We start from the raw sequence: 25,987 nt of genomic DNA on the forward strand, positions 1-25,987 counted from the left end.
TCCTGAGAAAATATATGATTCAGAAGTGTAGACCTCTGTTATTAATTTGAGCATAAAAGACCCACTGTCTATTATAGCCACAGTCCCATGATCCTGGAAATTCTGAATCTTGTAGAGCCAGGACTTTAGATTCATCAAATTCATGCTTTATAGGTCAGAACTGGTTTTGTCTCTATTTGTCAATTTGTGGCTAAAGTGAAGGCCTTAAACAGAAGCATGGCATTATCTGCTTGACAGTGATTTGACGCTGCACCATGTCATGCTGGAAATTAGTGTCTAGAACCAAAATGTTAATCACAGGGACCTCTATACATTGATGGCATAAATAGCATGTTTCTCTATAAAAAAAAAAAATCTATCGTGACTCACTCCGTTTTAAATAAAAATCTCTCTTCACTATTTCAGTGAATTGAATGACTTGGGCACTTTTCTGTGCTCTGGGGTGAGTCTATTTAACTTCCCAGAAAGCTGCTAGATTGGTTAGAATTACCTCTATTCTCCCCTAACATGTTCAGACAACAAAAATGATATTCTCTCCATGCCCAGAGATGGGATTTGCTTTTTCTTGGTCCCCTTCTCGCCCAAAACATGAACCATTATTCAGGTCCCAGAATCATGCTTCTCTTGGTCATAATGATAGTTCTCCTTTGTAATATCAATTTTCCAGAATGTTAAGAGACTTACTTGAAAAAGATAGATCTGTCCTCAATAAGCTTGGGGAAAGATGGAAACAAAAATAACAGATGAATGATTGGTCTCTATTCTGCAACAGTTCTCCAGTAAAAAATTACAGTACTCACAGCTTTTTTTCAAAATTGTTTGATCAAATATTTTTCCCTCATGGAACAATTTGTGAAACTAACTTTCCAAATTATACATTTGGCTACAGTCTCAGTCAAAATGCCAACATCTGAGGTAAAAACAGCTCTATAACTCACTAGTCACGAGTCTAGGAGAAATATTTCTAATTATGCTGGACCTCAAATTTCTTATTTGAAAAGTGGAAATGATTATTGCTTCTATTTTCAATATTTTTTGACTTCTACACAATCAAACTCCTCCTACTACTACTACCATCACTACTAGGTACTGCCACTTCCCATGGTGGGCACTACCCATTGTTTATCCAACAAACACTTGGCATCCCCTTCTCTCTTTCAGTTTCTATAAAAGAAAAATGTGAGCTCTCTGCCTCCCTGTGTCTATGCAGGTGTCTCTTTTATATTTCTCCTTTTCCTAAACCTGGCCTCAAATATGTGTATATATATATATATATATATATATATATACACAAAATATATAAAGAGGAGGTAAGATGTAATATAAAAAGAGGAGGTAAGATGTAACAGCTCCATGCACACCTTCTTATACTCTCACAGCTAGGGGATAGCTATATGAGATAGTTTTGGCCAATGAGACATAAAGAAATTCTTATGGAACTTTGGGACTTCAGTAAAAAATGCATTTGTGGGGCCATGGCAGGTATTATACAGTCATAACTAGAAGGCCTAGAAAATAAAAGATACTTTAATTCTGGATTAATGAGCCTTGGAGGAATACCAGAAACCAGCAGTATGTCTGCATTTTTCTTGTAACATGAGAAGGATGAAACACATCAAATCCTATGAGCTTCCAAAATTCAGACTTTCTCTTACTTGCAAACACATTTCTGAAAGGTTTATCTACCATTTATTGAGTACTTTCTGCGTGTTGATAATAGGCATTTGGCACATATCACTTCATCCACCCTCAAAACAGGAATGATTATCTACCATTTCACAGTCAAAGAAACAGACTGAAGTATCAAGTTCAAATTCACACAGCTGGATTTGAGTCTAAGTGTAGCTCCAAAATCAGAACTATTAAGTAGCACACTATTTGCACTACTGCTTAGAGAGCAAACTACTCGAGGAGAGCACACAACTTTTGGGAACAGCCTCTATAATATTGGAGGATATTATTCTGATTTTCACTGTAAAGTATGCAATTAGTATCGCTTCACAGTGGCAGCCAGGAAGTGTAAAGGGCCATGCATGGGGCTTGTCAGAACAGTACCCAGACCAGTCTGGACTCACAGCCACCTGCTTCTCCAAGTACTAGATAGAAGAGAACAGAACCAGGTGTGTCCAGCATAACAGCTGCTTCTCCCCAAACACCTATATCCAGACAGTTAAGTTCCTACTCAAGCGTACCATAGATTCCAATAGAGGAACTCATTGGCATATTACAGAATCCAAGTCTGACAAGCATAACTAATGAAGGTAATTCAGAATAAGCTGTGAACATATTAAAAGCATCCAAGTTCAGTGCTTCCCATATATCACCCCCAATGTGTGGGGGCAATGTGACACACTAGATGTATTTTAAAAGGGGAAATAAATCCAAAGATAATATACCCTATAATGTGATTAATATGGTCTTAGTGTTTTTGGTATTTTGATTTGGATCACAGAGAAGAAATATTTAGTTTAAGGGCACTTGGGAAATACCTAGAAAAATAACTTTAGTTTGGATCTAATGTATTTCCTAGGATTAAAGCTTAAACATAGACACAAGTATGGTTGTATGTGATATAAGAGCATTAGAGCTTTCTCTGATTTTTCTTCTGCATATCAAATTCAGGTTCCACCCTTTATATTTGGTTAATGCAAAAAAAAAGGTCTCTATATAAGCAGATTCTAGCTTTGCCAATTACATACAGACATGCCAGCATTTGTCAAAACTATATATGCAAAGCCCAATAATTCCTCCTTACCCTCTTTGATATTCTAATTTTCAAATGTACTAGCTGCAAACTGCAATCATCAAGAACTGCATGATCCTATCGGGAAAACAAGTTAAAACATTACCCCCCCAATCCTAAGAATCCTTGTTTCCTATTAGTATTATCAATGTATTTTGTTGTTCATATTGCCTTTGTGTTTATTAAGTGGAAACAATGGTGTTGAAAATAGCAATGCAATGTTACTAAAGGATCATCAGAATTATAGCAAAGCATGAACTCAATGGATAGGATTAATGTCCTGATTCTTGGGCAAAAATTAATGACCACAATAGTGCCAGGGCTATCTATAATTCAAATCACTGCAGGCCTTTTTTTTTAAAATGAGTAGAACCACTAGGGGGTAGTGAAGACAAGCAAAAATACCTGCCACACTATAGTCTTCCCAAATCCATTATCAACAAATACACCAAGAAATGATTATTGAGTATCTTTTTTTTTGTGCCAGACATTTTATACAGTACTTCCAGGCATTGGAGGCAGTGATGAACAAGCAGACAGGCCTCCACTCTAGGGGAGTTTACTCACCTTAACATGGGGCCAAAGGTATACTCTATAATGTGATAAGGGATTGGACAATGGAAAGATGGAGATGCTGTGGAAAGCCTTGTATAACCAATATGTCTGTAAATATATAGTGTTGCTTATAATTCTCTTTGTTATTATGACCATGCTAGTTGCATGCCTCATACAGACTTTCAGGTGTGGAAGAAAATTGACAACTGTTAACTTAGTTGATAGTAGCAGCAGACATGTAAGAAGGGCTTACTAAATGGCATACACTGTCCCTGATTAGCTCATTAGTTTCACAACCACTGTGTGGAGTATGTAATGCATTATCTCCATTCACAAGATAGAAATCAAGGCATAGACGGGTTGAGGGATTTGCCTATGTTCACATAGCTGCTAAACGCTGCTGCCAGCATTCACTCCCAGTGCCGTGCAGCTCTTGCATGCTGCTACCTTCAGTACGGTGTCTAGTGTGTGCCTGGCCTTTACACATAGTATTTCTTCCACTGTTTATGATCCTATGAGGTAGATGATGTGATCTATACTTGGGAGGTTAGGAAAGTAAGTGTCAAAGAGAAGAATGTCAGTGTCAGCGCTCAGACACAGGATCCCTAGCTACAGTCAGAGCTCCTCTTCATCACCCCTTGCCGTCACTCTAAGGAGCCTGCTCTGGTGAGGTTTCAGGGTGCTTAGGCATAGACTCACAATTCTGTCTTTCCAGCAACCTGTTTACTTACCTATCAAGATGTCGTGGATAATTTTATTTGAAGAGTTGAAAAACAGGCTGATAAAGTAAGAGTTTGAATAAATAAATTTTCTTAGACAAAATGAAAGGCTGCTCTTTGAGATGTTTCAGAGAAAAGAATGCCTTAGAGAGGAATTAGGAAGGCAGATGGAGAATGCGCCAACAGGTTAGATGCATGGAAGATCTGTGTATAGATCTAGCATTGCCAGGATTTACTGCAGGTGTAAAAGGCACAGGTTTCTTCTCTGCGGTTTGCAATTTAGTTGAGTACTTTACAGGATGTACATGGAAAAAGATAAGAGCCATACGTGAATCAGAAAAAAAAAAATGAAAAAGGCCAATCATGCAAATGAATTAGGCCATGTGGATAAGCTTCAGGTTTCTTGTGAATGATTTTCAGTCCTCAACAGACACCGTCATTACCTCATCATAATTAGGCTTTGCAGATTAGGACTGAAAGAAAAGTAGGACTTTTCATGTTAAATAAAAATGATTAGATTTCAAGACTAAATGATAGTGTAAAAGAACCTTTCAATCAATATTATTTAACTACTATTTGAAAAATATCTATTTTCTATTTATTTATTTAGATTTTTTGAAAATTGTCAAATCTCTGAAGAGTTAGCAGAGATGATGTAACAATGGACCCTTTTGATAACGTGCTTCCAAAATAGATGATGTCCTCATTCTGTCCCCAGTAACTATGTAACCTTTTTAAGAACTCCCAATTTATTCCCAAGCCACTAATAGAATAATCTCTTTGCCATTGGAAGTTCCTTAAGGTCATTTATCATAGAAGAAATTCTCTCACATAGGAAGAAGTCATAACTGTTGAGTTCAGACTCCTTTTTAATGGTAATTCTCCAATAACTGCTAGCAGTGATACTGAACGTGAGGAGCAGGATGGAACTATGGACAACAGAGAAAGTGAGAAATTGACTGGTTAGAAAGATTATATACAAAGGCATTGGGCTAGGTTGTCCCTTTCAGATACTTAGGCATTTCTGAAGGAGTTCAATTTTCCCACTTAGAAATGAAAATAAAAATTCTACATTCTCATGTCTCTCTCAAAGCCTCCTCTGGGCCTGAAAAATGATACAGGCATAGTCAGTGCTGTCTCTTTTGTAAGGTTCTCGGCACCCTCACCATCATCTTCATGAATGATAACAACAAACTTATCATTTCTACTCTGTTCAATAATGTTCAAGTGAACTAGATTAATAGCCACTGCTTCAGCTCTAGGGACCTGCACCCTACAATGTCCCACAAATTTTACCTTAGGGTTTCCCCAGAAGAGCCCCTCCTCTTCCACAGGTTGACCAGGCTGCTGGACCTGCTGGCTGCTGAGGACGACTTGCCATCCCCCACATGCATGCGCACAACAGTGGACGTGGTGAAGGCGCTGCGAACGTTCCTCTCGGGCTTGGCCAGGATGATGTAAACCTTCGGCACAAACATGCAGCCTAGCGCCACCGTGGCACTCAGGCTGACGGAGAAACACATGGTGATGATTTTGTAGTTGCTGCCAAAGTATATTGGCACAAAGGCCAGCCATATAATGCAGGTGGTGTACATTGTGAAGGCGATATACTTGGCCTCGTTGAAGTTAGCTGGAACATTTCTGGTCTTGAAAGCATAGAAGGTGCAGCTCAAAATCAGCAATCCGTTGTATCCAAGAGGAGTGACAACTCCCAGGTTGGTGGTATTGCAGATCAGGTAGACTTCGCGAATGCTTGGGTAGTCATGCATTATATCAGGAGGCTCCATTATAAAGAGGGCAACAATGATGCCCAACTGGATACATATGAGAATGAAAGCAATCACTAGCTGTGCACAGGCACTCATGAAGCGGGGCTTTTTTGTGCAGATCTTTTTCTTGCTTCCAGCCAGGATCCTCGCAATACGGTTGGTCTTGGTTACCAAGGCTGAGTAACTCATGGCTGGGGAGAGACCAATGCCAATTCTCTGAAGGTAGCAATAAATCTGTTTGGGTTTTGCAATGAGGCAGAAAGTACATAAGTAGCCCAGGCAGATGCCAGCAAGGATAATGTAACAGAGTTCCCTGCTGGAAGACTTGACTACTGGTGTATCACGGTAAATGATGAACACTGCAGTCACAAACAGGGTTGCCAGCAGGCCCAGGCAGGCAAATACCACAGCAGCAATGGGCTCAGGGTCGCCCCAGCGAAGATACTGTACTGGGATCAAATCACAACCTGCAGAGACACAGACATATTGAAAAAGAAGGAAGAAGGCTTTACATGGGTTGCTTGTGCCTAGATGCCTAGTTATAAGCAGCTGCTTATGACCTTTTCAGTTTATTCCACATCTACCATTCTATTTCTATTATACCATACCATTTTATTGCTTATATACCATGCTATTTATTCATATCTCCATTTATAAAATATTTTTCTCTATATTATCAATATTCTAGGTTCTATTCTATATATCTATCTATATCTATCTATCTATCTATCTATCTATCTATCTATCTATCTATCAATATTCTAGGATCTATTCTAGGTTCTAAAAACAAAATAATGAAGAACATGTTTCCTGTCCTACAAAAAATATTATGAGGGAGTGCGTTTATAAAATTGCTTACAACTGTAATAAGGACAAGAAGAGGTATAACATGAATCCTACTCCGATCTGAGGGAGCAGAATGGCCTCCTTCATCAGGAATTATAAATTTAGGTGTTGGTTTGGCTGAGTTTGGGAATTCAGTAAATTTAGCAAGCAAATTAATTGTAAAGAGAGAGCTAAGGAGCATTAGAGGTATGGGAGCAAGTAACTGTGTAATGTTGTGATGAATGAGCTGAGATTAGACTGGGGGTAGTCAGGATATAGTCCTGCAGGGAAGGACTAGTTCTAGATCAATAGGAAGTCACTGGAGAGAGCTATGTATATGGCATGATCAGATGTGTGCATATTTTAAACATTCTGTTGGCTTTTGTGTTTATCTTGGCTGAGATAAAGATATGGCCACTTTTGAAAACTATTGAAGGCAATACAGTGTTTGGATGGATGCAGAGGTGTGTGAGTGGTAAAGGCATGCAGATAACCCTATATATTGTCTCAGTCTATGCTGTCCTTGAACCCACTCACAGACAAGTTAAGATTTCATAAGATTGAATGGTTCTAATACTAAAGAGAAGATGGATTTATGTTAAAGAGAGAGAGAGAGAGAGAGAGAGAGAGAGAGAGAGAGAGAGAGAGAGAGAGAGAGAGAGAGAGGATGGGGAGTAGTTTTAATAGGAAAACTGATGCCAAAGAGAAACAATTGCCATGTATGGAAAGTAGGAATATTCCATCCATGACTCTCAGATTTTTATATCCTTAAATTACACACCAGAAAAAAATGTAACAAAATATCCTACCATTTGGGTTATCCATCTGCTTTTTAAATTTCTTTAACAGTGGTTCTCAAACTTGGCTACTCACCAGGATCACCTAGAGATCTTTTAAAATATAGTGTGTCCTACAGTGTCATGATCAGAGCTTTTGATTTAATTGGCCTGAGCATCAGGATTTTTAAAAGGCACTCAAGTGCTTCTAAACATGGGACCAAATCACTTTCTAGATTTTTTTTTTTAAGATTTATTTATTTATTTATATAAGTACTGCATACAGACAGAAATGCTGGAAGGCGAGAGGATTCACCAGATACAGAGCGGGGAGCAGAACAGGCAGACTGACGAAATACACTGCTGAGGGGAGCAGTGGGTGGCAGGAGAGGTCTGCCATGCCATGTGGGACCCTCACCGGCTGCTGGGATCGAACCGGCGCTGCAGAGGCTGCGGACAGCTTCACAGCGTGGCGCTCAGCCACCTGCGCCACCAGGGGAGGCCCAGCTTTTTTTTTTTAAATAGAATGGAGATAGGTTTATTGAGTGAGTCAGAAGTTAAGTAAACTGGGGCACTGTGCATTTGAGAAGTGTGACAGGGATTACCAGTTCCTGAAAATATTTGTAATATTCTCTTATTTATTCTCAGCAACAGATCTCTCACTTCACTAGGGACAGTAAAGGATGCAACTGAAACTCTACATTCTCTGGACAAGCTTTGCAGTCAGATTCCATGGATGCTCTTGGAGAAAAATGCCTCATCTTGTACAGTGCCCTTTTTGTCCTTTTCTTTCCCTCCTTCTGATGCCTGAAATACAAACATGATGGCTCATGTCCCAGCAGTTGTCTTGGTTTGTAAGGTAACTTTAAATACAAAAAACATACCTTTGGTGAGATGTGAATCTATACCCCCATCATATGCAGGGCTGCAAACCATTGTTAATTCAATAAAATTAATATAATTAAAGTTGTAAAAATAACAAAAAAGGTGCTTTGAACGTAAAACATCACGTGGAAAGACCAAATTAAATATAAGACAGTTATTTTACATAATATCATTAACTACAAATAAAGATATCTCATTGCTAATTAATATATCTGTATTCATATTTCAGTCAGCTGTGTTCACAAATGCGATTTATATGCTAGAATTCAACCTCAAGAATACCATGCAACAATTTGCATATTGAGAATCATTTTGTCCTATGGCTGGTTCTTATTTACAGATTTGTTTTTTGTAGAGCTTTTTTATTATAGGGAGTTTGGAATCAATCATGCCTACATTTATACCTCCATAACAGTTTATTTATATCATTATTATGACAATGAAATTTATTTTCTTTTTTTTTCAAAGATTTATTTATTCATGCATACAAGAACTGGAGTGTAAGCCAGGATGAGAGGATTCCCCAGAGAGAGAGTGGGGAACAGAACAGGCAGACTGATGAAATACACTGCTGAGAGGATCAGCAGGTGAGACAGGAGAGGTCTGCTGCACCATGTGGGTAGCTCCCTGGCCAGCCGGGTATCAAACTCATGCTGCAGTGGTTGATAGCGCTCTTTAACCTCTGTGCCAACAGGGAGGCTCAAAATTTATTTTCTACTCTAATTTTACAGGGCTCTTTTCCCTCTGCTAAGTCATGAGCTATTAATTTCCATATAACTTAGTGATACAGGAAACATGTGTTGTGGTACATGAAGCAGGGATCCTTTCATGAGCTGAAGAGAATCAGTTGAAAATACATGCATAGGGCCTCCCTGGTGGTGGCGCAGTGGTTGAGCGCTGGATTGCGAAGCTGCCCACAGCCTCTGCAGCACCTGTTTGATCCCCGGCCGCTGGGCGAGGGACCACATGGTGCGCAGACCTCTCCTGCTGCCAGCTACTCCCCCAGCAGTATACTTCATCAGTCTGCCTGCTCTGCTCCCCGCTCTGGCTCTGGTGAATTCTCTCACCCTCCTGCACTGCTGACTGTACGCAGTGCTTGTATAAATAAATAAATAATCTTTAAAAAAGAAAAAGAAAATATATGCATACATCTTTACCTTAAGGGTTTTCATTATACTCCATTTATTCTACTTTTTTTTGCTGAATCTTAATTGCTTTTATTTAAATGTAATTAGCACCCTATTACTGCTCTTTCTCATCTGATAACATTCACTATAATTTTTATGTCAAATATAGTCTTAAGCTCTCTGTGTGTAATCCATTAGTATCAAGTGTGAAACTACAGAGAACTTCACAACATGCATGTTGGAAGAAGTGTGCAGAATATGTGCCTCTAATGTGATATTATTATTTTTATAAATTTACTAGAATTTATCCATTCAAATTAATGTTTTTTCTGTTAATGTGCCAGTCAGAGCCTTTATTTTAGTTTAATGAGGCTGTTATAGTACAGAATACTTTTGTAATTACTGTCTTGCAATAGCAAATTGGATTCTGATTAGAGTGTTATGATCACTGAATCTTATAATTGGATAAGATCTTAGAGTTTCAGAGAATTAATATGCATTACAATTGCTTAGAGAACCTACAAAAATACAATTCTATTTAAAAAGGGGTAATATGAAGTTTGATATGTTAATTTGTTGGAGTTGAGATTAAATCTCTGAGATTTAGTATTGGCTAACTGATTGGATTTATGTTTTATTTACTTATTTATTGGACTTTATTTATTTATTTGGATTTTGTTTTATTTGTTGGATTTCTATTCATTTATTGAATCTTTATTTATTTACTGGATATTTATTCATTTATGATACAATGCAAATAGATCATGCTTTCTTCTGAAAGAGGTCCTGAGATTACTTAACAGGGAAGTGAATCATGATTAATTGGCAATATTTGCCATGGGCTAGGCAAGGCTAGTGGTGGCATCAATATTTGATATTTGATATCTAAGTTCATGCTCCCTTCTGAGATATCTCATTAGTTCAAACTATTATTTTTTTCATTTATTTTATTTATTTATGCATACAAGAGCTGGGATACAGGCCAGAGGTGCAGAGGTGAGAGGATTTACCAGAGACAGAACAGGGAACAGAACAGGCAGACTGACTGATATACACTGCTGAGGGGAGCAGCGGGTGAGTCAGGAGAGGACTGTTGTGCCATGTGGGTTGGCTCCCTGGCTAGGACTGGACTTGGGCTGCAGTGGCTGCCAATACCTTCATAGTGCTGAGACTTAATCCCTTGTGCCACCAGGGAAGCCCTGGTTCAAACTCTTCAGCAGGATTCTCACTTTGGCACATTTATTCTGAGGGTTGTTGGCCTGAGATGCTGATCAGTAAATGATTACCTTGTGATCCCTGAAGTTTTCCAGTGTAGACCTTTTTTTTTTTTTTCCTTTTTGAATGGGCACCAAATATCCGCAATATAAGAGAACAAGGATTGGCTGTCAGATATTTCTAACATTGCCACAGGGGGGACTTGAAGCTTTTTGGTCTCTGCTGGCCCCAGTCTATTGAAAATTTATTGAATATTTTTGTTTTAGATTCCCATCATGAAATTCCCTCAGAGAATTGACACAGGACCATAGTTAGTTGATGCCACTTTTCTTTTTATGTTTGTTCTTCATTGTTTACAATTTATAGCAAGATTTGAAATTGTATGCAAATATTTAGCTTATAATTAAAGCATAAAGAATGATGTAACAGTACTGCAGAGTGCTATGGGGAAGGATGATTACAGATGCACGCTTGTAGGAAACTGCTTTGAAAAATATGACTTCTGGTCACATTGCAGATGAATAAGAGAGGAAAAACGCAGCATATGACTCAAAATAATAAAATGTGCTGACTGGAACACTTGGCTCTATTTTCACCTTTCCCTCACCCACCTGGGCTAGCTAACTTCTCCTCAGACTTTCATTTCCCAGATTGAGTTTGAGGGCAACTTTCACTAATTCCTTGAGCCTGAAGGACGGGTTCCTCCCATGTGGTCAAACCCAGTGCCTGCGCTGTCACAGCCCTTGGGCAACATGTTTGTGTTCATCATAGCACAGTTGTCATGCTCAGAATGAGTTTGCTTGTCTGTTTCATGTGGTAGACTGTCTTTTGCCCTTTTTCTAACACTAAGCACGGTGTTTGCCACACAACAGATAATCAGCTGAATAAAAGAATGCCTAAATTTATTAAGAAGAGGACGAAGAACACTGGAGGAATCAGAAGACATGCATTTCAGTTTCAGTTTGGACACAAACATTTCTTGTGACTGTGAAATTGTTTGTCCCAATTTTTTCTCTTTTGTTCCATTATAAGGTGGAAATATTACAGAATTCCCTGCCCTATACTTAGGGATTTCACCTGGAGAAACTCTTGTAGAAAAATTGACATATAAGAAATTAAAGACTCATTACCAGGAAAGTGGCAATGAGACATTTTTCAGGATGGCGTCTCTAAATTGCTTAAAACTGTCTTTGTGTTTTACTAGAATAAAAACTTAAACTCATCACTTTAAAACCAATGGTCTAGGGCCTCCCTGGTGGTGCAGGGGTTAAAGTCTCAGTGCCATCCAGCTATTATCAGTCACTATGGCTTGAGTTAGATCCCCGGCCAGGAGGCTGACCCACCTGGCGCAGCAGACCTCTCCTGTCTTGCCCGCTGCTCCCCTCAGCAGTGTATTCCATCAGTCTGCCTGCTCTGTTCCCCACTCTGTCTCTGGTGAATCCTCTTACCCCTCGCAGTACTCGCAAACACCCCAGTTCTTGTATGCATAAATGAATTGTACGGGGAGTATAACCAAAATGAAAATGCATACATTGTGAAAAAATGAAAAATGATGTAGGAATTATATAAAATAAAATAAAATGTAAAAAATAATAAAAATGTGACACATTTACAGGAAATTAAAAAAATAAAAATAAATCTTTAAAAAATAAATACAATCAATAATCTGTCAATGAATTTTACATAAATATTATTAATAGTAGTGAGTGTTTTACAATAACTTTCTATTTATTTTCTATTAATTTCTTGGCTTACCAGACTCTTTTCAGGGTCCTTTTCTTCTGGTTTTAATCAGATTCTTATGAAATTGCTTTGTTTTTGTTTCATAAATAATCTGCATGCTGAAAACCATTTTCTTCCTGTGGCTGCAAATGTTCAAAGGCTGTCTGATTTTATGATTCAGAGCTTTTGCAGTCCTCAGCTTTCCTTCTGTGTTGCCACTGAACTTGTTATGCAGCTTGATTTTTTTCCCCTTTGACATGTACAGTACTGTTCTCAGACCTGGGTTTTTCATTATCTTTCCTGAGGCTGGTTGCAAAAATGTATGCATATTCTGCCGTGGATTTTATTTCCTATTTATCTTTGCAAGTCTATTAGTTCCTGAATTTTAAGTATCATTGCACTGTAAATATTCTTTAGTTAAGCTACTGGCAAATATTTAAGTAACAAAAATGTTCACGTTTATTATAAAAAAGAAGATATGGAACATACCCCACATATAAAAGAAAGTGCACAGGAGGATAGATTAATGTCTTTTCCCATCCATTAAAGAGATTAAAATTGTTCATTTAGTACAACTAAAGCATATTGTTCACTTCCTTGTTCATGAACATTAATAGGCACCTAATTCAAGGCACCAGGTCCATACCATAGTAATACAAAGACAAACATTTATTCCCTTAAGATAGAGTATCAATTCAAACTCTGTGATTCCCCTCTGTCGTGACCTGTTGTGGGCCCTATACTCTGGCTGACTTCTTTAATACAAACAATATTCTACATAGTGGACACTATTATTTTTCAGTTAAAGGAACTGAGATAAGTTTGGGACTAAAGAACATTTGAAGTGAAAGGGACCTTACGAGAAATACAGACATGAACAAAAATGAAATGTAAGGAAATAGCCAAAATGCAGAAACCAGATGTGCAGAGGAATATTCTAGCTTAATGATACAGTATCATGAGAGAATTATATCTCTAGGAATTACTGTTGGGAGTTCAGATGGAAAAACAGTGAAAGCTTTAGGAAGTAAGATAACAATATTTTCTCGCTTACATTTCAAGCATTAGTATGAGGATCATATGAAATAAGTTGTGACTTGAACAGTGGCGTAATAATTAGAAAGTGAGAAAATGAGGAAAATGAGAAGCATATACATAAAACAGTGGTGACTCAACATCTGCTAAGTTGCCTGCACGTTTTAGTAGATTGTTCTGTTCTTCTAAGAAAAAGCCACGTCTATTTTGTCTTTCTAGCTGTTTGTATATGTACACAGTCTCGAATAAATGGTGTTATAGTGCTTTAAATTGTTTGTAAGTACATGGTAGCACAGATGCTCTCTGAAATTTTCACCTGACTTAATGTAACTTTTAAGAGGTAGCAGGATAAGAGACATTTATCTGCTTCCTATTCCTCTGGTAATGTACCAATATTTTATGAAACATTTTCCAAGGAAGTTAGAAAATGGAGTAGTGAGCACTGTGCTGTAATGTTTTATGTTCCTGGGAGAAATGCTATCATTTATTTTGAGTAAGCTGTATTTATCAAAAACTGAAAACAATGGAACTACATTATTTTCTTTGTTTGGTTAGAATAGAGTAGTTTTAATCATGACTCAGTTTTGGCAAGAGCGCAAGTTTTTGAGTGTGAAGAACACAATGCACATTTTTCATTGCATGGTTTCTGGCAAGATGGACACTGGTTTATGTTCTCTTGGAGAGCCTGTTTTGAGAAATTTCATTCAGATGTGACCTAATAGCATGTTTTCAGGAATAAATTTTGTTTCATTTATAAATACACTATTTTCAACTTGATTGGTGGAATAAACAGATTTTCAAGTTAATGAGAACTGAGAAATTAGAAGAATAAGAAGACATTTTGCAATTTATCAACATATGGACCCTGATATTTAACATAAAAAAATATTTTCAACGTTAACATCAAGTTCCTTGTTGGAAAGGTACAATACACAAAACTTTTAATTCATTTTAGAGACAATTTTATAAAAAATCCAGCAATTTAGGATAATTTCCATATTGCCTACACATCATATTGAGGAAAAAGTATGAATTTTACAAAACAATATTTACAGTAAGCCTAGAGCTTTACTTCTGTTACTTAATGGGACCACAAGCACAGATATTTTACATTTTAAATCTCACTTTTCTGTAAAATGAAGCTAATAATTCCAACTTTTTTGAGGTATAAGAGCTGGCAGAACACAGTTTGTATTATAATGGATGGTAGACTGTCAGAATATGGGGCTTTGTTTCCTTTCTTTCATTCTGTCATTACCATTTTTTGGAAAATACTTACTGATTAGTTATTAACATGCCTGGCATTCACAAGTGAACAAAGCATGCAAAATAAACAAATAAATAAATGACACTCCTATAGCTACTCATGAGTTTAATTACCAGCGGGAGAGCCTGATATTATGTTATAAACAAAGTATATTAACCAAAAAACACCATAATGGAATAAAAGTTTATATTAAAAAAAAAAACAGAGAAAAGAAGAGGTAAAAGCCTGTTTGTTAGTCTAGACATGTGAGCAAAAACTTGAATGAGGTAACAAAAATGGCCACATGGACATCTGGGGTGGAACATTCCAGGCAGAACAGATATGCCAATGATCCTAAGAGCCTTCCAGGTGTTTTAACAGAAAACAAAATGACCAATGTATTGAGGGAGAAAATGAAGTGAAAGGAAAAGTAGGTCAGAGACATAACAAAGTGTCAGTCAAATAGAACATGAATTTGTAGGGACTTTGATGTTTACTTTGAGTGTGGTTCTTTAGCAATGAAATTACATGATCTGCTCTTTTTTAAAATGTATCTCTTCCTGAAGTATTGAAAAGTGACTAAGTAGGGGCAAGAGCAGAATCAGGAAGACTAGTTAGAAAGTTATTACACTAGTAAAGGTGATTAATGATTGCAAGCACCAGTGATTTTATGGTAAATAAGTTTTTCCACTCCTAGGGATCTACCCAAAGTACACAAAAACATTGATTCAAAAGACCACCTGTACCCCTATGTTTATTGCAATGCTATTTACAGTATGGAAAACCTGGAAACAACCCAAATGCCCAAAAATAGATGACTGGATCAAGAAGATGTGGCATATACACACAATGGGATACTATTCAGCATTCAAAAAAGATAAGCTCATGCCATTTGCGGCAATGTGGATTGAGCTAGAAGGAATTATGCTTGGTGAAATAAGCCAGAAGGAAAAAGAAAAAAAAAATATCACTTATAGCAGGAATATAGGGGAACCAAATAAGGCATCAGTGTAAAAAATATTAACAGTATAAAATACAACAAAGCAAAAATGGACAATTGTAAATCAGAGACATCCTGCAGGGGAGGAGGCGGGAACCGGATCAGAGGGAGGGAGGGAGGAGCACAGGGGACTGAGGTGATGGTGCACAGGTGCATTGGGGAAGGTAACTCTATGGGATGACACCTGAGGGGGTGGGGGAAAGCAAATATTGTTTAAAAAGGAACAACGGGGCCTCCCTGGTGGCGCAGCAGTTGAGCACTGGGTTGCGAAGCTGCCTGCAGCCTCTGTAGCGCCGGTTCGATCCCCTGCCACCTGCGAGGGTCCCACATGGCGTGCAGACCTCTCCTGCCGTGCCCGCTGCTCCCCTCAGAATTGTGTTTTGTCAGTCTGCCTGTTCTGTTCCCTGCTCTGGCTCTGGTGAAGTCTCTCACCCTCCCGCGCTTCTGACTTGTATAAATAAAGAAATAAATCTTAAAAAAAAAAAAAGAACAATGATGTAAAAAATTAAAAAATAAAAAAGATAATAAGAAGTTATAGGATTTTTGTATTTGAAGGAAGATTTAAAGGTATTTTTGACCAGTTGATTAAGGTTATGAGAGCAGGCAAAAGATGACTCCAAAATTATTGGCAAGAGATAATAAAAGGACGGATTTGTCATTAAGTGAATTATAGAGTAGTTTTGGGGATTAGGAAGGTAAAGACATAGATTTCAATTTGACAATATACAATTAGAGATACTAGTAGATAGTTGAGTAAATATATCAAGTGTTGGTGGAGGGTCAGCAGAACATGCACACATATGGAAGTGCAAAAATGTAACCCCTACATTGAAATGAAAATTTAAAAATATTATGAAGCAATACACCACTTTAAACTGCACAGGTATTAGAAATAGGGCCTCCCTGGTTGTGCAAGGGGTTATGCACTGCACTATGAAGCAATCCGTAGCCTCTGCAGCATGAGTTCGATCCCTGGCCGGCCAGGGAGCAACCCACATGGTGAGGTAGACCTCTCCTGCCTCACCCTCTGCTCCCCTCAGCAGTGTATTTCAGTCAGTCTGCCTGTTCTGCTACCCGCTCTGTCTCTGGTGAATCCTCTCACCTCCGCCCCCAGCACCTCTAGCCTGTACCCCAGCTCTTATATACATAAATAAATAAATCTTTAAAAAATAAATTAAAGAAACTGCACAAGTATTAGAAATAAAAATCGCATTTTAATCTAAAAATGCATATCAGATAGGTAGTTGAATATTTAGGTACTGAAGCCTGGATATTATATAAGTATGCATTATGGTAGAGGATTATGGGTGCTTCAGTGGTGGGCATGGTGTGGTAACTTATACAGAGGTGTAAACTTATACAGAACTGTGTGGTATTACCTAAGTAGAATGAAGTAGAATATCATCTTAAAAACACAAATTCAGGTATTACTTGGTAAGCTCATCTAGGAAGCAAATGTAGAGAGAACAGATCATGACTGAGCCCTGGCACACTCTAAAACACTGTTTAGTTTTTTGATTTTTTTTTTCCAAGCGCATCGCTTGATGAAAATATAAAGCTCTTGAAAGCAATAGATGTTAGATCACTTCTGGTGAGTTTAAAACTATTATTTTTTCCCTGTTAGTGAGGAAAATATGAAAAATGGGTAACAAAGTCATCAATGAAACCAGGAAACCTTATCAGGGAGAACAACAGAAGACAAATTGTAGATGCCTTTCAGTATTGTTTTGACACACGAACACCTTACTGGAGTTTCCAAATTGCCCTTAATCATGTATAAGCCATTCTTTCAGAATCATAAGTCCTGAGAAGATAATCTAAGTGAAGTTAATAGATTACTAGTAAGTTAGTACAAAAATACAAATCCATTGCCTAGTCTATGCTATTCATTGTGCTATGCAGTGACTTGAATAATCTTACTTTCAGATGTGAAAAATATTTGACAGAGTTTGGAAATTTCCCCAAGTTTTATCATTTGTTCATTCTTATGTTTTTTAATCATTTTAGTACCTTTATTTTTTTAATATTATGTTTTATTTTTTACATCATTGTTCATTTTTAAACAATATGTGTTTCCTCCGACCCCTCAGGTGTGGTCCCCAGTCATTCCTTCTTAAATCAATCCATTCAGTTCTATATTCATTTTTCATCACTATATTTTTATTATTTTTATTTTTTAAAGATTTATTTATTTATACAAGAACTGGGGTACAGGCCAGAGGTGCAGGAGGATGAGAGGATTCACCAGAGACAGAGTGGGGAACAGAACAGGCAGACTGACTGGGGTGAGATAGGAGAGGTCTGCCACACCATGTGGGTATCTTCCTGGCCAGCCAGGAATTGAACCCGTACTGTGGAGGCTGAGAACAGCTTCACAACGCTTCGCTCAACCTGCTGTGCCACTGGGGAGGCCCATTAGTATATTTTAAAAACATTTTATCAATAGAATGATAATACTTAATGTAGGTGCATTTGTTAACAGGTAATAAGCTAGTTGCATGCTACTTATCCTTCCCAATAAGTCTACAATTACCTCCATTTTATGGAAGAGGAAGGTGAAACTCAGAGGAGCAAATTTATTTGAATAAAGTCACACGATGAGTCATTATTGAACTGCAGATCTGAACATGACTCTTGGACTTCAAAGCCTTGGGATTTAAATCACTCTTCTATGTAGAGATAATAAAGATGAATTGTTACACACATGTCTTCCATGGAGACAAGAATGTCAACTTCATCATTTTACCCTACATTTTTCACCTTCCCTAGATTGAATTGGTGAATGTTTATGTAGATATAAGATGGAATATCTAGAAAGTACTTAGAGAACCAGGAATTCTATTATTTAACAGTCACTTTCTTTTACAGCTGGTCAACATTATGATGTGTAATATTTAGAAAAGGATTCTCCCCATAATATAAACATTAATGGAATGTAAAATGGTGATTTACTTGCTTCTAAGTACCTTTGTTATCTTGAAAAAAATTAGTTTGTTTTCTCCCTCAACCTTCCTGTATTAATCAATGCTCACTCTCATAAATGTCTTTCCTTCCTTGGCAATTCTTTCTCTTTGTTGGCTCATTCATTCTTTCCTAATTTCCTCCTCTCTATTTGTTCATTAGACAAACATTAAATCTATCATGTGCTGGTCATACTTAGTATATTAAAGTCATCTCTATCCGTATGTTTTTTGCCCAGGCTCTGTGACACTTAAGGGAAGGAACTATATCTCTTCATCACAATGTTTCAAGTGCTCAGTGATATGTTTGCACCTAGTTGGTATTATTTGCTATGTGTAATTCTATCCTTTCACCAGCATTTTATGCAACTATGATTCAATCATATTTAGCATATAGTATACTAATGAAATACATTTTAAAGTGGATATTCTACAATGGACACTGACTCATATAATTGGAGGGTCACACACTTTCTATTTATATCTCTATCAATAAAATCCATCATGGTCCTGAAAACCACATAGTAATTTCATAAAAGAAAGTTTGCTGCATGGATGAATGATAAGATAAGCAGTAATATTCCCTATATTCCAATTTAGATCATTACATTATCTAGATGCCAAGAAGTTAGAGGCTACCATTTCAACAACCTATTCTGTTTATTACACAAACAATACAAAAGTTGTCATGTCCTCAACTAAAATGATAAATTTCACCAAAAGAATCACAAATATATAATATCTAATAAGTGATAGGATTTTTACCCCTTTCTTTATCCAAATCCAATTGTAATACATAACCAGTGCATTTAACATATGTTTGAAATAAAACATATCAGAGCAGACTGGATATATCAATAATTAACCTGCATCCAGCTTGAAAGCTGTATTTTTCCATTCTTCATAATTTCCTAAAAATATGTGAATCCAAAATGTGATTGTAGAGAAAGCATGTGATAGCAGGATAATAGTGCCTGGGTGTGGTGTTCCACTGTTAGGGGGAAAAGGATGTCCTAAGCTAATTCCATACAGGCTTTGTGGACTCCATCCCCACCTCAGACCAAAGCCATCAGGACATTGGGAAAGACAAATCCCATCACCACCAAAGGGAAGGTGGCTGGGACCTGAGGGTGGAGTTAAGCAGCCAGGTTTGGTATAAAACCAGACATGTGGGTATTGGGGGGGGGGGGAGGCTTTTGGTTTCATGGCTCTTGGCTCGCGGCCAGCTCTCAGAGTGCCATTGGGTTTCCAGGTCGGTGGGTGGAGCAGGTAGGACGTATTTAAGACTTTATTTCCCTATTTTCTCCCTGAGTTGCACATTTCCTCATTTCCCCTTCCCTTATAAACAAACTTTTTATTAACCTTTTGTGTGTTCCTGTAGTGGAGTATTAATAAGTCCCTTATAAGCACGCGGGTGAGGACCCACAGCTAGGCAAACCATTTTATATCGAGGCTGCCCTGTAACAACACTAGTTCTGTGACATGAGCACTTTATAGACTCTTTGTGAATCTTCATTAGTTCATTTGTAAAATAAGACTGAAAGAAAAGCCTGAAGATACTTACAAATAGTTAACAAAAAGCAATCTTCCTTATGTTTTACTTAGTGCTAATCAAAACTCAAAAAAAAATCCCACATCCCCAAGAAAAATGGGACAAACTGAGGAAAAAACAAAATGACTATTTGTGAGAAAAAAGTAACTCAATTGAACTTACTTGTTAAAGGTCCAGCTCTCTAGAAGCTCATCGTCCACTTTCTCTCAGATTCCCACCAAATCCCTTTGTTTGATTCTGTTCCCATTTTACCCCCTGAAGTGAAGGGACAAAAGTTCCAACCTCCAAAGCAATTAAGTAACTCAGGGAGCCAATGGAACCTCTTAGAGAATGTTCCCATTGACATTAAAATGTTGATATGCATTGCCTTGCTCTTAAGAGCTTTGTGATTAAAATAAATAGAGATAAATTCCTTTATGAGTGAAAAGCAAGAAATCATTTTAATTTCCTGTCATAAAACTCCTATTGAGTTACTTTTTTAAAAGTGGCATTGTTTTTGCTTGTTCCTTTTACTGGGTTTAATACAAGGTTGCCAAAGTTGGCAAACCTACCTGGAAGTGTTTCCATGGCTTTGGCTTTGGACTGGGGCAACAAAGATCTGCTACTTATAATCCATCTAAATTCTTTCTTATAAAGCAAATTAAATAGTCTTTCTAGGACAAGTTTGGCATATATATGTGTGGGCAACAGTATGCAGTGAAAACTTTGTCTTGGCATAAGCATTTAGGGAATTCTCTGAGTACCTAGGGCAAATTGTTGCTTTCTACTATTTTTTTTCACCTTCCTCTATCAAACTAGACAACATTACAATTAACTTCTCTCAGGGAAATAAGTACCTATCGCCACCAATTTTAATTCCTAGTCAAGTCACTTCATACTCTTCATTTTCAATTTGCAAACTTTCCTTACTGTGTTTTTCTCTTCCTTTTAAAATCTCCAGTTTAGCCTTTTAGTTTTAAATGTTTTTTTTAACATTTTTAGTATTTAAATAACTCAAATAGTATAAAGTATTTTAAATTATGAAAGTCTTAAGAAATAAGGCAAGTATAAAACATAAAAATTCAGATTTAATATGTACATATGTATATATATTATTTGTAAATATTTGTCATATTTATTTCAAATTACATAACTTAGAGACATAACTAATCCTTTTCTAACTCCCCTCTGACTCTTTCCAGATGAAGCAACTCGGAAATCAGTCTTTTTCCTGCTCATGCTTTTAAATAATATTCATTGCCATGTAATCATGTAGATAATATTATGATTGCATTTTTTTCTTAATTTTTGGATATTCCTGTAAATATTAATTATGTTGCTTAAAATTATCATCTCCCTTTAAAATGTAAATATCATAAGGGCAGTAAATTTTGCATTTTGTTTATAAAAATATATTTAGCATTTATACAACTGCCTGTGGCCAAAGATTTGCTTGGTAAATAATTGTTGAATGTTTGACTAGATGACTCAAATTGAGTTCAAGGATCCTGTTTATCCTATTCACTTATAAATAGATATCTGATGATTGCTAGGTAAAGAAGAACTACTTTCTGTCTTCAATGAAATTAAAATAGGCATATTACCTATGTTCTGCTCTAATCATCCATTTATAAAATTCTTTCTTTTCTTTCTGGTTTTCAGTCAGATTCTTTTTCTCTTTCTTCCTAATTCCACATTATTTCTTCTTACCAATTTGTGATTGCTTTTGGGAATATGAATATGACTAGCTAAGAAATTACTTTAAAGCTGAAAACATTCTCATAATAGAACTCAATATTATATGTCCATATAATATGTGTGCATGCTTACATACATATATATATGTACAAAAGTACAAACCCACAATTCCAGTACTCACCAACATCTTTTCTCAGGGATAGGTAACTTTCACTTCTGACATCTTTCTATGAATATGTACATATACACATGTATGTGGATAAATATATAGACATTAATGTTGGTTGATTGTCACTTCAACATTTGTTTAAGCAATTATTCAATGCTAAATGGTTATAGATCTCATAATCTTAATAACAGGTTTATCAACTTATTTTGGGATTAAATGAATTAATTTTTATAAGATACTTCCAGCAATTTATTGTACACAGTAAGAAGTACAGTTATGTTAATTTCTATTATTACAATAAGGGCACTAATCCAAAGGTGACATGAACTGTCATGTCATGGGTTGTACGGGGTAATTATAATCAAGTTGAAGAAAGATTTATAATATTCCCTGAAACTAGTTCCAAGAATTTCTGGGACAGATTTTGGAATAGTTAAAGTCATCAGAACAGTCTTAGCTAGCAGCTCCATGTGATTTGTATTTTTGAATCAAGTCAGTGAGATAAGCTTGCAGAAAAGCTATAGGGTCTCAATTAGAAGTTAAACTTCACATGTTATTAATTTTAGACCTCTCTAGGTTTGGCATGTGTCTTCCCTCCCTCTTCTCTTCCCTTCCAACGCCCACATCCTCTTGTACACAATCATGTGTGTGCATATAGCCAGAGGAGGATGATTTCATTCCTCTACTTCAAAATCTCTACTGCCCTACGTTGTCACAGGATGAAGTTGAAACTCCTCATTTAAAGGCTCTCTTAGCATTGCCCTAATGCCTACCATTATCTTCATATGTAATAATACCCATAATTTTACTGGTTGACACATGTTTAGTAAGTGCCCATTCTATGTAAGGCATTATGATAGATGCTAGAAAAGAAAATATGATTGAGATACAATTATGTCCTTAAAATAATTACTTAGTTAGGGGAGGCAGATAAGGATATCAGTCATTAAAATCCAGCATTCTTTTAGTGACTGGACATGGGTGTCTAGGAATAGAGAAGAATCTAGGATATTTCACTTATTTTTGGTTAAGGTAACTCAGAGAATGATGGTGTCATTAATAACCCTCATGCCATACACTCTTCTAATATAATCTTCACCATTTAAAAAAAATATTTTATTTTATATATTTTTACATGATTTTTCGTTTTTGCACAGTGTATGCTTTTTCATCTTGGTTATAGTCCCCATACAATTTCCACCCCCCTTATTTTGACTGTAATCCCTCCTACCACCCCCCGCCCCATACAAATCAAAATTCTTCACCATTTTTTAAAGATTTTGTTTTTGCATAGAAGAACTGGGGTGCAGGGCAGAGGGGCAAGTGAGAGGATTCACCAGAGACAGAGTGGGGAGCAGAGTAGGCAGATCTACTGAAATACACTGCTGAGGGGAGCAGTGGGTGAAACAAGACAGGTGTGCTGTACCATGTGAGTTAGCTCCCCTGCTGGGGATTGAACTCAAGCCATCCTGGTGGTAGCCTGATAGAGCTGAGACTTAACCCCTAGGATACCAGGGAGGCCCCATTCTTTACTATTTTTTTTTTAATTGAGCTTCAAGATCATGCCTTAGGATTAAAAGTTTTCTGAATTCTTCAAGGTTAGGTATGCCCTCTTCCATTTTTCAGTAATACTCTGGTCTTTCCTTACTACAATATTCAGTACATTGTGTGCTTACCTGCTTAAAGACTTTTCTACCACTTAATTTTCCTTGAAACTTAGACTATATTTTATACTTTCAATCCCTACTACATTTTATGGCTCAAACTAAGGTCTTAATTTGTTAAATTAATTAATTCACATTTGAAAATCCCAAAGATAACTCAAATTGATCTTGTCTAAAATCAAACTATTAAATGTTGTGAAAGAATGCATTTATATCTCCAAGCTGCAAGGTAAAAATTCTGGTAGCCTTATTGAAATATGGAGAGAGGAGAGGAGAGGAGAGGAGAGGAGAGGACAGGACAGGACAGGATAGGACAGGACAGGACAGGACAGGATAGGACAGGACAGGACAGGACAGGATAGGACCAGACAGGGAACAAACTACAATATGGAGAAAAAATATTGTAGAGATCAATTTCTTCAGTACCTATTATTAAAATACAAATAGTAGAAATAAAATTGTGTTTATCCATTCTGTTGAGTTTATTATCCAAATATAATAAACCTGTCACCTCTGTTTTATAAAACATAGGACAGAAATTTATATCTACATATTCACTTTCATGGTGCTTAGCAAGATAAGTGAGATAGATATCATTCAATTAAATGATAATCCAGGTTGAAATTTAAAAAAAATAAATAATATAAAGAAAACAATCACTAATACAACTGAAAGGGAACTGCTGAGAGAAAGAAATATTTCCCTGTTAAAGAGGCATAGACCTGGAAATGTAAAGTAAATAATAAGTTTGCTTCCTTAATAAGCAGATCTAAACAAGGTCTGGCAGCCTGCTAGGCTGATTGATCTCCCAGGCCATCCTGGAAGATCTGTATCCTTCCCCTTTTCCTGTGTCAAGAATGTGTATGCTGGGCCTCCCCGGTTGCACAGCGGTTGAGTGCCCGGTTGAAAGCTGCCCGCAGCCTCTGCAGCGCCGGTTTGATCCCCGGCTGCTCCCCGGCCACCGGAGGAGGGTCCCACATGGAGCGCAGACCTCTCCTGCCGCCGGCTGCTCCCTTCAGCAGTGTACTTCCGTCCTTCTGCCTGCTCTGCTCCCCGCTCTGGCTCTGGTGAATTCTCTCACCCTTCTGCCCTTCTGACTGTTCCCAGTGCTTGTATAAATAAATAAACAAATAAACAAATAAATAAATAAATCTTTAAAAAAAAAGAATGTGTATGCTAACTAACCAACTTTATCAATGTAAAGTGGTTGTGTATAAAAGAAACTCTTTGTCTCTAGTCCAGTGCTCAGGCCTTATGAGACTACCCAGGTCTGAGATCTCATGCATGAGTAATAAAGCATCCTGACCTCACCATTCCTAAAGTACTGCTTGTTCTTCCCCTGCCTGGGTAAAAGGTTAGAACTTATTTCTGCAACACAACCAACTGATACAACTATTACTCATATATGTAAATTTTTTCTTTATGGCATATTTACTCTGTGTGTGTATATATGTGCACATGCCTGCATGCTGTAGTTAATCTATTCAAATAATTGAAGTTTTTGTTCAGCACAGAGCATCAGGAAGTTCATTGTCTCATGGTGAAAACAAGGCTAAAATACTACCACAAGACTCTTGGGTATTTTATCTTTATATATATATAAATATATATGTATTTAAAATATTTTTCCAATTATGTTTATTGAGATAATATTTATTTAGATCATTGTATTTGTTTTAGGGGTTATAGGCTCAAACCTCTACAATTGTATGTTTCTGTACTATGCCCAGGCATGGAATGACCCAAGCCCCAGTCACCCTCCACCATCTACACTGGGCCTCTACCTCCCCACTCCCTCCCCACTCCCTCCCCGCCATGCTCCTCTTCTGGCTGTCTCAGTTTCATAGTCAGATATTAAGAGCTGGCTATTGGTTTGGTTTTGTATGACCCTTTATTTTGTGTTCCTATATTCCACATATAAATGGAATCATCTGGTATTTGTATTTCTCCTGGTGTGTTTAACTTAGCTTCGTTCTCACCAGAATTTTAAAAATTTTAGCAAAAGAAAAGTCTTCTGCATAAATACCAATTACTGAAAACAAAGTCTTAATGTGAGCTGCTCCCAAAAGTCCCAGGATCACAGGATTTTTTAACCAAGCTTTTGGAATAAACTAACACAACTGCCAGGGATAACCTGTAGTCCTGTGAGGGATGGAGAATTGCACTGATGATATACTCTGCCCTCTAAGAGTTTTGTGCTAAATCCAACTTAATTGTAAAACCACTAGATGACCTGACCCACCACCTGGAGGGCCATCTGCCTGGGATGCTTTTGTCTTGCAAATCAGTCTCATAAGTCCCCTCTTAATACTCACTCCAATTCCACAAATTTGTTCCTTTATTATATT

At 37.1% G+C, this 25,987-nt stretch overlaps 1 protein-coding gene across 2 annotated transcripts in view; it reads right to left on the bottom strand.

The window, feature by feature from the left end:
* GRM5 (glutamate metabotropic receptor 5) overlaps positions 1 to 25,987 on the bottom strand; it is a gene marked incomplete at its 3' end in the record, with an annotated part of 525,768 nt that overhangs the window by 44,757 nt on the left and 455,024 nt on the right. For both annotated transcript variants that reach the window (XM_084253023.1, XM_084253022.1), the window contains exon 7: positions 5,314 to 6,253. In XM_084253023.1, coding sequence (XP_084109149.1) covers positions 5,314 to 6,253 — 940 coding nt within the window. The remainder of the gene's footprint in view (positions 1 to 5,313; positions 6,254 to 25,987) is intronic.

The sequence above is a fragment of the Talpa europaea genome (assembly GCF_964194135.1).
Source record: "Talpa europaea genome assembly, chromosome: 1".
NCBI classification, from domain to species: Eukaryota; Metazoa; Chordata; class Mammalia; order Eulipotyphla; family Talpidae; genus Talpa; species Talpa europaea.